This window comes from Sus scrofa, chromosome 2 (genome assembly GCF_000003025.6).
Source record: "Sus scrofa isolate TJ Tabasco breed Duroc chromosome 2, Sscrofa11.1, whole genome shotgun sequence".
Lineage (NCBI taxonomy): Eukaryota > Metazoa > Chordata > Mammalia > Artiodactyla > Suidae > Sus > Sus scrofa.
The window spans coordinates 123,058,602-123,072,953 of NC_010444.4; the positions used below are offsets into that span (position 1 = coordinate 123,058,602).

General features: G+C 36.9%; 1 protein-coding gene across 9 annotated transcripts in view; it reads left to right on the plus strand.

Annotated features, from left to right (window-relative positions):
* DMXL1 (Dmx like 1) overlaps window positions 1-14,352 on the plus strand; it is a 139,789-nt gene that overhangs the window by 55,525 nt on the left and 69,912 nt on the right. For all 9 annotated transcript variants that reach the window (XM_021084664.1, XM_021084665.1, XM_021084667.1 and 6 more), the window contains exons 20-25: window positions 2,531-2,700; window positions 3,477-3,574; window positions 4,492-4,657; window positions 6,252-6,513; window positions 7,875-8,968; window positions 10,572-10,763. In XM_021084664.1, the coding sequence (XP_020940323.1) occupies window positions 2,531-2,700; window positions 3,477-3,574; window positions 4,492-4,657; window positions 6,252-6,513; window positions 7,875-8,968; window positions 10,572-10,763 (1,982 nt within the window). The remainder of the gene's footprint in view (window positions 1-2,530; window positions 2,701-3,476; window positions 3,575-4,491; window positions 4,658-6,251; window positions 6,514-7,874; window positions 8,969-10,571; window positions 10,764-14,352) is intronic.

Genomic DNA, 14,352 nt, shown 5'->3' on the forward strand with positions numbered 1-14,352 from the left:
ATGTTGTCAAATACATTTTATGTTAAAAACCAGTTAACATTGTTTCATTCTTCTAATTTCTTCCTTAAATTTTCTCTTCTTCTTTTTGACACCTATCTAAAATCATTTTTCCCCAGAATTTGAATACCATTTTTATTATAGAAATAATACCTACTCAATTTTTATTTTTACAAAAAAAGAGTGCAGAACACAGAAGATAAAAATCTATTCACCCATAAAACTGCTGTTAACATTGATATGTATTCAGATATTAGTTTAATAGTATTTCAGATACATTATTGTTAGTCAGGACTCCCAAAGTAACAAATACTTAAATTTAAGGTAACTTAAAACAGTATATTTACTGGCTCATTGTCTAGCAAGTTCATGAGATAGAGGTAGCTTCTAGGATTATTGGATCTAAAGGTTTAAACAATGTTTTGGGGACTCTACAGGTTAGCCTCTGCTCACTGGTCTCTGTTTTCTCTTTTCCTTTCTGTCTCTATTTCTCTTTTTGCTTCTTCCTTCCTCTCATTTTGCATTTAGCTATGGATAAGGGTCCATCCATGTTGCTAAAAATGCTACTATTTCATTCCTTTTAATGGCTGAGCAATATTCCATTGTGTATGTGTACGACATCTTCTTGATCCACTCTGTTGATGGACATTTAGGTTGTTTCCATGTCTTAGCTATTGCAGAGAGTGCTGCAGTGAACATCGGAGTACATGTGTCTTTTCAAGTCATGGTTTTCTCAGAATAGATGCCCAGGAGTGAGAGTGCTGGATCAAATGGTAGTTCTGTTTTTGGTTTTCTGAGGCATCTCCACACTGTTTTCCACAGTGGTTGCACCAGTTTACAATCCCACCAACAGTGTGATAGGGTTCCTTTTTCTCCACACTCTCTCCAGCACTTATTGTTTGTAGACGTTTTGATGATGGCCATTCTGGCTAGTGTCAGGTGGTACCTCAGAGTGGTTTTGATTTGCATCTCTCTAATAATGAGTGATGTTGAACATCTTTGCGTGTGTTTTTTGGCCATCCATGTGTCTTCTTTGGAGAACTGTCTGTTTAGATCTTCTGCCCATTTTTTGATGGGGTTGTTTGTTTTTTTGGTATGGAGCTGCAGAAGTTGTTTATAAATTTTGGAGATTAATCCCTTGTCAGTCGATTCATTTGCAAAGATTTTCCCCATTCTATGCGTTGTCTTTTCGTTTTGTTTAGGGTTTCCTTTGCTGTGCAAAAACTTTGACGTTTAATTAGGTCCCATTTGTTTATTTTTGTTTTTATTGTCAGTAGTCTAAGAGGTGGATCTGAGAAGATGTTGCTGTAGTTTATGTCAGAGAGTGGCCTGTTTTCCTCTAAGAGTTTGATAGTGTCTGGTCTTATATCTAGGTCTTACAGTTTGTTTATTTCCAAAGTCTTGGGTATAGTGGGAATTTCATATTCCTTGGCACTTTATATTAAGTTAAAAATTGGGGGGAGTTCCCATGGTGGCTCAACAGTTAATGAACCTGAGTAGCATCCATGAGGATGCGGGTTCGATCCCAGGCCTTGCTCAGTGGGTTAAGGATCCAGCATTGTGGTGAGCTGTAGTGTATGTCACAGACACGGCTCTGATCGAACATTGCTGTGGCTCTGGTGTAGGCTGGCGGCTACAGCTCCGATTGGCTCCCTAGCCTGGAACCTTCATATGCCACAGGTGCAGACTTAAAAAGACAAAAAGACAAAAAAAAAAATTTGAGTTTGTATGTTCGTGTAAGTCAAAGCCACATCTTATAGGCATTTACTTCATCTGGTAATACTAAGCAAAGTGTAATGTGAAGAGACAAAATAGAAATTGAACGTTAAACACCACATATGCAGGCCAGTAGGTTCAGAGTCTTGCTGGTGTAAATGATGCCTTATAAGTATAAAACATTATTAATATGATATAGGTAATAAAAATTATTATGTGCTAGGTACCATCCCAAAGCTTTAAGTATATTATTTCTTTTAATCTTCACAACAATAAGATAGGTGCCATAATTAGTCATATTTTATATTGAAGGAAATTGAATCGAGACCAATTTGCTTAAAGTTATATAGTTAATTAGCATACTAGAACTAGAATTTAATTTACACATTCTGATCTCAGAGTTTTTGCAGTCTGTTCTGTTCACCATCTGTATTGTCTCCTTTATGCTTTTTAATGCCATAGAATTAAGACCACACAACAAATGTTGACCAAAGGAGGTCAGACATACCACAGAACAGAAATACGTAGCAGAGTAGCATTTTCCCATAGCACTTTTCATATTTTTTAAAAAATATATTTTTAATTATAGAAAATACATGCTCATTGTTGAAAATACTGATGTGATTGAGTTGGTTAGAGAAGCAGGCAAAAAAGATAAATAACACGTATTCCCTCCAACCCCAAATACTTAATTATAACTGTGAGTCTTCTGTAAACTTTAGGCTTTCTTATTGCTCATATGAAACATACATTTCTGATAATCATAATATAGTCATGTTTATATTTCTCACAAACATTATTTTTGACATTTCTTCAGGCCTGTCTACTAGTCATTTTGCCTGGGCGTTTCATTCTGTAGCAGAAGAAGAACTGCTGAACATGTTGCCAGCGATGCAGAAAGATGATCCCACGTGGTCTGAACTTAGAGCTATGGGTGTGGGCTGGTGGGTCCGGAATACCCGCATATTACGCAAATGCATAGAAAAGGTAAGTGTTTTATTTCTGTGTAAAAGTGAATTAATATATTTTTCATGTTTCTTTAACTGATATTCCATATTTCCTTTCCTGTTACTCTTTTTGTAAAGCAGTAAGATGTTTTAAAATAGTCTTTATCTTTCAAAATAGCATGCTGATATAATTTTTAAAATTTATATATGTGTGTGTATGTATATGTATTTCTTTTTTTTTAGGACCACATCTGCGGCATAAAGAGGTTTCTGGGCTAGGGTCAAATCCAAGTTGCAGCTGCTGGCCTTTACCACATCCCACAGCAATGCCAGATCTGAGCCACATCCTCGACCTTCACAGCAGCTCACGGCAACAACACCCTGAGCAAGGCCAGGAATCAAACTTGCATCCTCATGGATGCTAGGTGGATTCTTAACCTGCTTAGCCACAGTGGGAACTTCTAAAATTTGTATTTTAATTCTTAAATTGCTAGTTGACATATTTGTTTAGTAGTATATGCCTGGTTTTTACAAAATAATATGTATATACACATTTAAGACAATGAAAGAGTACAAAAGAGCTTGTAATAAAAAGCATAGTCCTGTTCCCACCTCTCTGTAACCTTAGGAGCCACGATCATGATTACTTTTGTAATTATAAAATAAAAGGCAAATAAATGTATGTATATGTGCCTGCATTCATACACATTTTTTTAAAATTTATTAAACATTTAAGTAGAGAATTGTGTATAAGAGAAAGTATTTGTTCAGTTAAAAACTTCCTGTGAAATTTTGACCAATATTTTCTAATTATAGGTAGCCAAAGCAGCCTTTTATAAAAAGAATGATCCTTTAGATGCTGCCATTTTTTACCTTGCCATGAAAAAGAAAGCCGTGATTTGGGGATTATATAGGTAGGTGATAAAACTGCTTCAAAATGAAGTAAAGATTTGACTCATATTGGTTCTTAGTTATTTTTGTACTTAAGAGATGTGAAAGAAGCCCAGGTGTCTTACAGATAAGAAGAATTTCGATGAGATCACTTTAGTTTTTTTAGGTTTATCAGTCCAGAAAAACCTTTTTTTCTTATTTTTATAACTTCTCTTGATGTTCCTATGGAACAGAGAACTGAACCAGAAACTTGGTGTGGAGTGGGGAAGAAGATGAATTTGTGAAATCTGTAAAATGCATTATCCTCTGCCCTAATAAGAGATCATAGACCAGGCTATCCCTCCAGACTACCCTGTTCCTAAGGGCTCTGACCCCATCTTGAACTAGGGTCACTTGGAAATTTTCTTTTTCATTTGTCTTCCGCTAGACTTGGTGAACATGATTACCACTATTTTTATTACTGCTTATTTTGGATTCAGTTCTAGGTGTATCCATATGAACAGCAGCCTTTGGGGAAAAATCCTGGTATTAAATCAATTTTCTGAGCGACTAGATTTTAGGATTATTTTGATGTAGAAACTTAAATTTTGATCATCGAAGTCATCCTCAGGTGGGCAATAGGGGTAAAGGTGATTAAGTTTAAATGGTAAAAGAGCAAAGAGGTTAGTAAAATTATATATTTTGCATGGGTTTAAAAATAATTTCTCACAGTGCTGTTAATACAGTTTTTGTATTTTTGAAAGAAATTTTTCCAGTAATCTCTGAAATGCATATGAAAAAGTAAATGTTTACCGTAAATGCTCTTTACTCAAAAAGGAGATGAAATTTATGAGCTAGTAAATGTTTGAGTCTTAACTTTTAAGTTAACTAACTTTGTGAAATGATTCTGATATAGAAACATTGTGTTCCAAAATTTTCATGCTTTCTTTTTCCTTTATAGATCCCAAAAAGACTCTAAGATGACCCAGTTTTTTGGACACAATTTCGAGGATGAGAGATGGCGTAAAGCAGCTTTAAAGAATGCTTTTTCTTTGTTAGGAAAACAAAGATTTGAACATTCTGCCGCATTCTTTCTTTTAGCTGGTTGCCTCAGAGATGCAATTGAGGTAATAAGTGATTTTTTTTAAAAAATAGCATTATCATCCTTTTAAATTCTTTATGGCTTAAATTTTTATTTTTTTAATTTCAACGTAAGTGTACTGGAAATACACAAAGATTAATGCCTAAAGTAACTGGTAATATTTAATAGTGAGTTTAAAATTTTGTCATTTAGCTTGAATGATATTTATACAGAATTAAAACTAACCAGGTTGTGTTGGCTAATAGAGATAGGTAGTTGATGTGACTCTTAAGAATATTTATGGGAGTTCCCATCTTGGTACAGCAGAAATGAATCCAACTAGGAACCATGAGGTTGCAGGTTCAATCCGTGGCTCTGCTCAGTGGGTTAAGGATCCGGCATTGCTGTGAGCTGTGGTGTAGGTCATAGACACGGCTTGGAATCGGTGTTGCTGTGGCTCTGGCATGGGCCAGCAGCAACAGCTCCGATTAGACTCCTGGCCTGGGAACTTCCATTTGCCATGGGTGCAGCCCTAAAAAGACCCCAAAAAAGAATATTTTTGAACGGACTTCAAAATAAAAAATTTGGGAGTTCCTGTTGTGGTTCAACGGTAATAGTATCCACGAGGATGGGGGTTCGATCCCTGGCCTTGCTCAGTGGGTTAAGGATCCAGCATTGCCATGAGCTGTGGTATAGCTCACGATGTGGCTCAGATCCCACATTGCTGTGGCCATGGCATAGGCTGAGAGCTGCAGCTTTCATTCAGCCCCTAGACTGGGAACTTCCATATGCCATAACAACAACCGTAAAAAGCAAAAAAAAAAAAATTAAAAATACATGTAAAAAAATTTGTCCTATACTGTAAACATATTTGAACCAATGATTGGCTTCTGTGTTAGTTGATGGAACGTGCAGCTTTTTTCTTCCTTTTTTTTTTTTTTTTTTTTTTTTTTTTTTTGGCTTTTTAGGGCCACACCTGTGGCATATATAAGTTCCCAGGCTAGGAATCCAACCGGAGCTACAGCTGCCGGCCTATGCAACACAGCAACATGGAATGCAAGCTGCATTTGTGAACTATACCACAGCTCACAATAATGCCAGATCCTCAACCCACTGAGCAAGGCCATATAAGTGATTTGAAATAGCTTTTTGATTTGGAAACACTATAGTCTGCTGAGGTGGATAAGGAAAAGTTAAAAGCTCAGAAATAAAACATAATATGTCATTTGAGGAGTTCTTCCCTGGAGGCCTAATGGTTTAGGATCCAGCATTGTCACTACAGTGGGGTAGGTTCGATCCCTGGCCTGGGAACTTCTGCATGCTGTGGGCATGGCCAAAAAAGAAAAAAAAACCTCAGCAAAATACGTCATTTGAATAGATGCTACTAAGAATTACTCAGTATTTCCCCATTAGGCTAATGCTTTTTGCAAATATATATTTAGTACTAGCAGGTAGATTAACATAAATGTTGTCAAGTAGATTTGCTGAAGCAAGCAGCCTATGTTTGTTATTATCCTTGTTCACTAATTTCACATATTAATAATCCTTTGTGTTTGTCAGTTATTAGTGAGTCAGTTGAGTTTACCTTAAGGCAAAAGACATCGTTGCTTATTTATAAGCAATATTTCTTTTTTTTGAAGGTATGTCTTGAGAAACTGAATGACATTCAGTTGGCTCTTGTAATAGCAAGACTCTATGAGTCTGAATTTGATACATCTGCAACATATAAGTCTATTTTACGTAAAAAAGTTTTGGGAATTGATTCTCCTGTCAGTGAACTTAATTTGTTGAATATAAATGTGCATTATGATCCTTTTCTTCGGAGCATGGCATATTGGATTTTGGAAGACTACAGTAGTGCTCTGGAAACATTAATAAAGCAACCAAGCAAAGAATATGATGGTAAGCTCCACTTCTAAGATATTAACGATTGGGAGTTTTGTTAGTGTTTGCTACGTTTAGAACATACTGTTGGGTGCCAGGATAATACAAAGTAATTTGAAGACATGGTCTAAGACTTTATGGGTTATTTGTGTATTTTTACTCCAGAAAAGAAAATCCTTTGAAAAGCAAGGACTTTGGATTTTCTGTTTTTATGAAATTGATGTATTGAAAATTTTCTGTTTTTATGAAATTGATGTATTGAACATTGATTTACCAACATTTGACTATAAATGTTTGGAAGAAAAAAATAGTGATAGACCAGGCAGAGAGAAATGGTTAGATATAATTTTAAGGTTGACTAGGTAGGACTGGATTGGATATGGAATGTGAAAACAATGAAAGTCAAGGTTAACTTCTGGTTTTTTAGTGGATATATGATATAGGGAAGGCCAGGAAAATATATTGGAGAGTGTTGCTTTTTTTTTTTTTTTTTTTTTTTTATCTTTTCTGGGGCTGCACCCATGGCATATGGAGGTTCCCAGGCTAGGGGTCTAATTAGAGCTTCAGCTGCCGGCCTACACCACAGCTCACAGCAACACCGGATCCTTAACCCACTGATCCAGGCCAGGGATCGAACCCGCAACTCATGGTTCCCAGTCAGATTTGTTTCCGCTGTGCCACAACAGGAACTCCAAGAGTATTGCTTTAGAGAGAGAAGACTTCTCAGATAAGGTGACCTTTGAAATGAGACCTAATTATAATGAGTGGTAATCAGTCAAGGCAAAAATAGCTGGGTAAAGAGTGGTTTTTATACCATGGGCATACTAAAAAGGCCTTGAGGCAAGAATATGTATATTTAAATATAATGTAGGCCTTCGAATATAGTATTCTAGATTTACAAGATTAAGTTGGGACTGGAAATAGAGATGTGCAAAGTATCCACATATAGATAGTTTAAAACCATGGGACTGTAGGAGTTCACTCAGGGAATATAGATAGAAAAGAAGTTAAGTACCGAACTCTAGGACACTCAGCATTTAAAAATAGAGAAGATGAACAAGACCCAGCAAAAATCAGACTGACTGAGAAGGGGTGTCCAGGAAGGTAGGAGAAAAAGAACCAAGAGTGTGAAACTAGGTATTTTAAAATATCTTAGATTGTTACTTGAAAAGATGTGAAATCAGCATAACCTTTGTTTTCCTACTGTGTTAGGAAACTTTAATTACAAATGTCTTCTTGTCTATTTGATGCCATATTTTAGTGTAGTCTCAAATTTTTCTCACAAGACTGGGTAGATGAAGGTGCCATAGTAGAGAAAACAGGCTGTAGTACAACACTTGAACAATTTTTATTGGCTCATAAACTGAATTTACTTTCAGATCAAATCATGATGTCAGCCTGTAATCCTGCAGTTTTTAATTTCTACAATTATCTAAGAACACATCCTCTTTTGCTGAGACGTCATTTTGGATCATCTAATGCATTTTCCACACACATGAGTTTAACAGGAAGAAATGGACTGGCAGGAACAATTAATTTAAGTGAAAGAAGATTATTTTTTACTACTGCCAGTGCTCATTTAAAAGCTGGCTGCCCCATGCTGGCTTTGGAAGTCTTATCAAAGATGCCAAAAGTCATCAAAAAAACGAAACCTTTTTGTAGAACTTCTAGTTTTCTGGATACTAGTAAAGTCTGTTCTCCTTCTTCTCCATTGAAAATGGATGCAAGGGATGATAAGGCTTCTGCTCTTGATTGGTCACAGTCACTGATGAATGGCTTTGGATCTTCCTCAGAAGGTTCCTCGGAGAAGCAGTCAAATTCCACTCTTTCTTTTGACTGGAGCCAACCAAGTATTGTATTTCAGGATGACTCTTTAGAATTAAAATGGGACAGTGACAATGATGAAGAAAATGAGGATCTCCCTCTTTCAATGAAAGAACTAAAACCTTTACAGAGAAACATAGGAATGAAATTAGATGAAACAAGTTCTAATTACACAGAATCTCTCAGCACAATAGATGAAAATGATGTTTTAAATCCATCAGAAGATATAATTGCAGTTCAATTAAAATTTAGAGCATGTTTAAAGATTCTTACAGTAGAACTTCGTACTTTATCTACTGGCTATGAAATAGATGGTGGAAAATTGCGATACCAACTGTACCACTGGCTTGAAAAAGAGGTGATAGCTCTTCAGAGAACTTGTGACTATTGTTCAGATCCTGAAGAATTACAGTCTGCATTTGGTGAAAATGGAGATGCATATGGATTAAATGAAGATGCTGAAGATTTGCTTCATCAAACAAAAATGAAACAATTGAGAGAAAATTTTCAAGAAAAAAGGCAGTGGCTTTTGAAATACCAGTCACTCTTGAGGATGTTTCTTAGTTACTGCATATTGCATGGATCCCATGGTGGGGGACTTGCATCTGTGAGAATGGAATTGATTTTGCTTTTACAAGAATCTCAGCAGGTATGTAACTGGTACATGTAAAGGTACATGATAATCAGTCAAAATAGTACTTGTATGAAAAACAGTTTTTGAGCTTGCTTTTTTAGTTTTTAAATATTAAAATTGTTCATTTTGGGAGTTCCCGTCGTGGCGCAGTGGAAACGAATCCGACTAGGAACCATGAGGTTGCAGGTTCAATCCCTGGCCTCACTCGGTGGGTTAAGGATCCAGCGTTGCCGTGAACTGTGGTGGAGGTCACAGATGCGGCTCGGATCTGGCATTGCTGTGGCTCTGGCGTAGGTCAGCAGCTATAGCTCCAATTAGACCCCTAGCCTGGGAACCTCCATATGCCAAGGGTGTGGCCCTAAAAGGACAAAAGACAAAAATAAATAAATAAAATAAAATAAAATTGTTGATTTTCTTTATTATAGGTGCTTTAAGGAATGCTCCTTTTTGTGTAGTGCTTCATATTTTGAATTTCTAGAGTTGTGAATGTGTTGTGGTTTAATGACAATTTAGTATCAGCTCCTCAGACCTGCTTAATTCATGTTAAACATTCTTACACTTTGTGAGGTGATGAACTTATCCTTATGACAAGAAAGTTTTGTCCCATCATTTTTCATTGTAATTGCAGAATGCTGACTTCCTTTGGTTTCTTCTAACTCTATAAAAGTTTCTGTTATGCTTTTATTTTATTTTATTTTATTTATTTATTTTGTTTTTAATTTTATTTTCCCACTGTACAGCAAGGGGGTCAGGTTATCCTTGCATGTATACATTACAATTACAGTTTTTCCCCCACCATTTCTTCTGTTGCAACATGAGTATCTAGACATAGTTCTCAATGCTATTCAGCGGGATCTCCTTGTAAATCTATTCTAGGTTGTGTCTGATAAGCCCAAGCTCCCGATCCCTCCCACTCCCTCCCCCTCCCATCAGGCAACCACAAGTCTCTTCTCCAAGTCCATGATTTTCTTTTCTGAGGAGATGTTCATTTGTGCTGGATATTAGATTCCAGTTATAAGTGATATCATATGGTATTTGTCTTTGTCTTTCTGGCTCATTTCACTCAGTATGAGATTCTCTAGTTCCATCCATGTTGCTGCAAATGGCATGATGTCATCCTTTTTTATGGCTGAGTAGTATTCCATCGTGTATATATACCACATCTTCCGAATCCAATCATCTGTTGATGGACATTTGGATTGTTTCCATGTCCTGGCTATTGTGAATAGTGCTGCAATGAACATGCGGGTGCATGTGTCTCTTTTAAGTAGAGCTTTGTCCGGATAGATGCCCAAGAGTGGGATTGCAGGGTCATATGGAAGGTCTATGTATAGATTTCTAAGGTATCTCCAAACTGTTCTCCATAGTGGCTGTACCAGTTGACATTCCCACCAACAGTGCAGGAGGGTTCCCTTTTCTCCACAGCCCCTCCAGCACTTGTTATTTGTGGATTTATTAATGATGGCCATTCTGACTGGTGTGAGGTGGTATCTCATGGTAGTTTTGATTTTATGCTTTTATTTTTAATTGTTCTCAAATTTTTCAAAGAGACCTCTGAATTACTTAAGTACTGGATTATACCTATAAATAATTAACATTTTTTCCCTTTATTTTTAAGGAAACACCTGAACCAATATTTCCCAGCCCTTTGTCAGAACAAACCTCAGTGCCTCTCCTCTTCGCTTGTACAGCCAGTGCCAAAACAGTAGTTGCCAATCCTCTATTGCACCTTAGTAACCTAACCCATGATATTCTTCATGCTATAATAAAGTTTGATTCACCACCCCATCCTGATATCCAAAGCAATAAAGTAAGTATGCTTGGTTTTAGACATTTATCTGTATACTATGATAAAACTAAAAAATAAGTGTTAAGGCTTTTGTTTTGTTTTGTTTTATGGCCTCATCCGTGGCATATGGAAGTTCCCAGGCTAGGGATCTAATTGGAGCTGCAGCCGCTGGCCTACGCCATAGCCACAGCAATGTGGGATCTCAAGCTAGGTCTGCGACCTACACGACAGCTCACAGCAATGCCAGATCTTTAACCCACTGAGCGAGGCCAAGGATTGAACCCCTATCCTCATGGATCCTAGTCGGGTTTGTTAATCGCTGAGCCATGAAGGGAACTCCAAAGATAAGTGTTAGGGCTTTTTATAAACAATTTAAACATTAGACTATACATAATGTTGTTATTTTATCAAGTTTATATTGATTTTTACCTAGTTTATACTGATTTTAGTTAAAGAAAAACTTCTGATTATAGGCCTGGCTCATCTTACTTGTATTACTTATACCCTTCAATTTTTAATTTTTACTTCGTCTTATTTAACTACTTCGTTAAGGTAAGGAGTAATAGGTGTGTATGCACATATGTGAGTAATTCTTCAGCGGTATACTTAGCTAAATAGCTGATTGTTTTTAGAGACAGAAACTTAATATTGTGTAAAAAGTACTAGTATGTTAGTATCTTTTTTTTCTCCTCATATTCTGTCATCTGATTCCCTCCTACCAATAGCATGCTATTTCCATTTTCTTCTTGTCTAATGGTGACCTCTCCTACATTTTTACCCTCTTGTATAAACTTTGTTTTCTGTACTGCTCACATTACATATTATATATTATACAGTTAGGTGTATGATTTTCTTTAGATTGTGCTCATTTTAACTAAACTTTAGTCTGTATTTATCTTTAATAATAAGCTGGTCTATCAGCTTTTTCAGCTTTAAGAGCCACCCTGAAACATTAATAGCTTAAAAAAGCTATGGTTTGTTTTGCTCATGATTCTGTTGGTTGGCTTGGCAATTCTGGTTTGCGCCAGCTGGAGTGATAGCTGGAGACCTTCATTTGTCATTGGTCAGCTGACAGATTGACTGGATTCTGAATGATCTAGGATGGCCTTTATGTACATTACTGGTGGGTAGACTCTTTGCAGGGCTGATGCATTTTGGGGTGACCAGACACTTTGAGATGTGTCTCATCCACCAGCAGGTAAGTCTAGAGTATCAGTCTGGATTCTCTAGAGAAATAGAACCAGTAGGGTGTGTGTGTGTGTGTGTATAGAAAGAGCCTTATTATATAAGTAATTGGCTTACTTAGTTATGGAGCCTGAGAATCTCAAGATTTTCAGTCAGCACGTTAAGGACCCAAGAGAACAGATTGTATGGTTCCAGTCTGAGTCCAAAGGCCTGAGAAAGGCTAACAGGATAAGTTCCAGTCCAAATACCAGCAGGCCTGAACCCAAGAAGACCCAGTGTTTCCATTGTAATCCAAAGGTAGGAAAAGACTAGTGTCCCAGCTCATTGTAGGCAGAAGTTCCCTTACACTCAGCCTTTTTGTTCTTTTTTTTTTTTTTTTTTTTTTTTTTACAGCATGGATGATGGATGTCTTCCTGTATTTTTTTTTTATTGTTATTTCCCCAATACAATTTTTTTTCTACTGTACAGTATGGTGACCCACTTACACATACATGTACACATTCTATTTTCTCACATTGTCATGCTCCATCATAAGTGACTAGACATAGTTCACAGTGCTACACAGCAGGATCTCATTGCTCATCCATTCCAAAGGCAATAGTCTGCATCTATTAACCTCAAGCTCCCAGTCCATCCCCCTCCCTCCCCATCCCCCTTGGCAACCACAAGTCTACTCTCTAAGTCCCTGAATTTCTTTTTTGTGGAAAGGTTCATTTGTGCCATATATTGGATTCCAGATAAAAGTAATATCATATGGTATTTGTCTTTTTCTTTCTGACTTACATCACTCAGGATGAGAGTCTCTAGTTCCATCCTTGTTGCTGCAAATGGCATTATTTCATTCTTTTTCATGGCTGAGTAGTATTACACTGTGTATATATACCACATCTTCCTAATCCAGTTATCTGTTGATAGACATTCGGGTTGTTTCCATGTCTTGGCTATTGTGAACAGTGCTGCAGTGAACATGAGGGTGGCTCACAGCATAACTACTGGGCCTTGCCCTTTTGTTTTATTCAAGTCCAGAATGGATTAGATGAGGCCCTCTCACAGTAGAAAGGGCAATCTTTATTAAGTCCACCAAACTTTATTCAGTCCACCACTTCACATTTTAATCTCATCCTGAATCACCTTAACAGACACACCCAAAATAATGTATGATCAAAAGCCTGGTTACCCGTTGGCCTGGTCAAGTAGACACGTAGAATTAACCATTTTGGAGTTCCCATCCTTGTTCTGTGGTAACGAACCCACCTCAGTATCCATGACGACGCAGGTTCAGTTCCTGGCCTCACTTAGTGGGTTAAGGATCTGGCATTGTCGAGAGCTATGGTGTAGGTCACGGACAGAGCTCAGATCCTACGCTGCCGTGGCTGTGGCGTAGGCCAACAGCTGCAGCTCTGACTACTCCTAGCCTGGGAATTTCCATATGCCGCAAGTGCAGACCTACGAAGAAAAAAATAAATAAATAAAATTGACTATTTCACCTAGTGGTTCCATAGCTTTAAAAAGAAAGAGTAGAGTTTGCAGGCCTTTAGAGAACTAGGTTCAGAAATAATATATCACTTCTGCTTTGTCCACTTATACAAAGCAATTCACAGTGTCAGCCTAGATTCAGTTAGTGGAGAGGTAGAGTCCATGTTTTTGATTGGAGAAGCTGGAAAATATCATTTTTGTTACCTCCTGTATGTGGTTTTTGCTGTCTTCGTTTTTATGATTCTATTACTGATTTCCTATCATATATCTATTGATAATTGAAGGGAAAATAGCAATTAGATTTTCATCTGCACGGAAGAGTATCAGACTTCATAATTAGTTTACAAACCTGATCTTTTTAATAGTTTAGTCTACTTTCTTACCTAGGTTAAGCTTCTCTTCATCCTCAGATAGGCTTCTGTTATTTCTCCTGTCATGTCATGTTTAGAGCCATGTCTTCCTCAATATAAATATTTGCCTTTCAGTCACTGTCTTTCATACTTCTCCTTTCTCTGAAATTTCACTCTCTTCAAATTGTTTTGTGTAACAACTTGAATATGCAGTAGCATATTCTTCAGTGATCTGTTCGTAAGGAAGTGTTATTTATCAAGTTTGGTTTCATATTTTGGTTAAAAAAGAAGCAGGTTATCTCAGAGGGCTTGCTTCTAATGCATGGCTCATCGCACAGCTGTATAGCTAACAACTGTTCTTGTTTGCTCTTGAAAGAGTAATTAGGTAACAGGCTTGTGTTTTATAATTTCCATCAAAGGCCTCAGATTTTGTTTGTTTTTAATTTGTAACGAGACCTCTTTATAGAGTGCTAAGGCAAAAGAAATCATTTTTTAAGGGCAAAATAATTTTTTCATCTTTTCAAAAATACTGATTTTATTAGGCTTGAAAAAAAGCTGTGTTTTTTCTTAAAGTTATACTTAAAATAATTTTGTGGGGT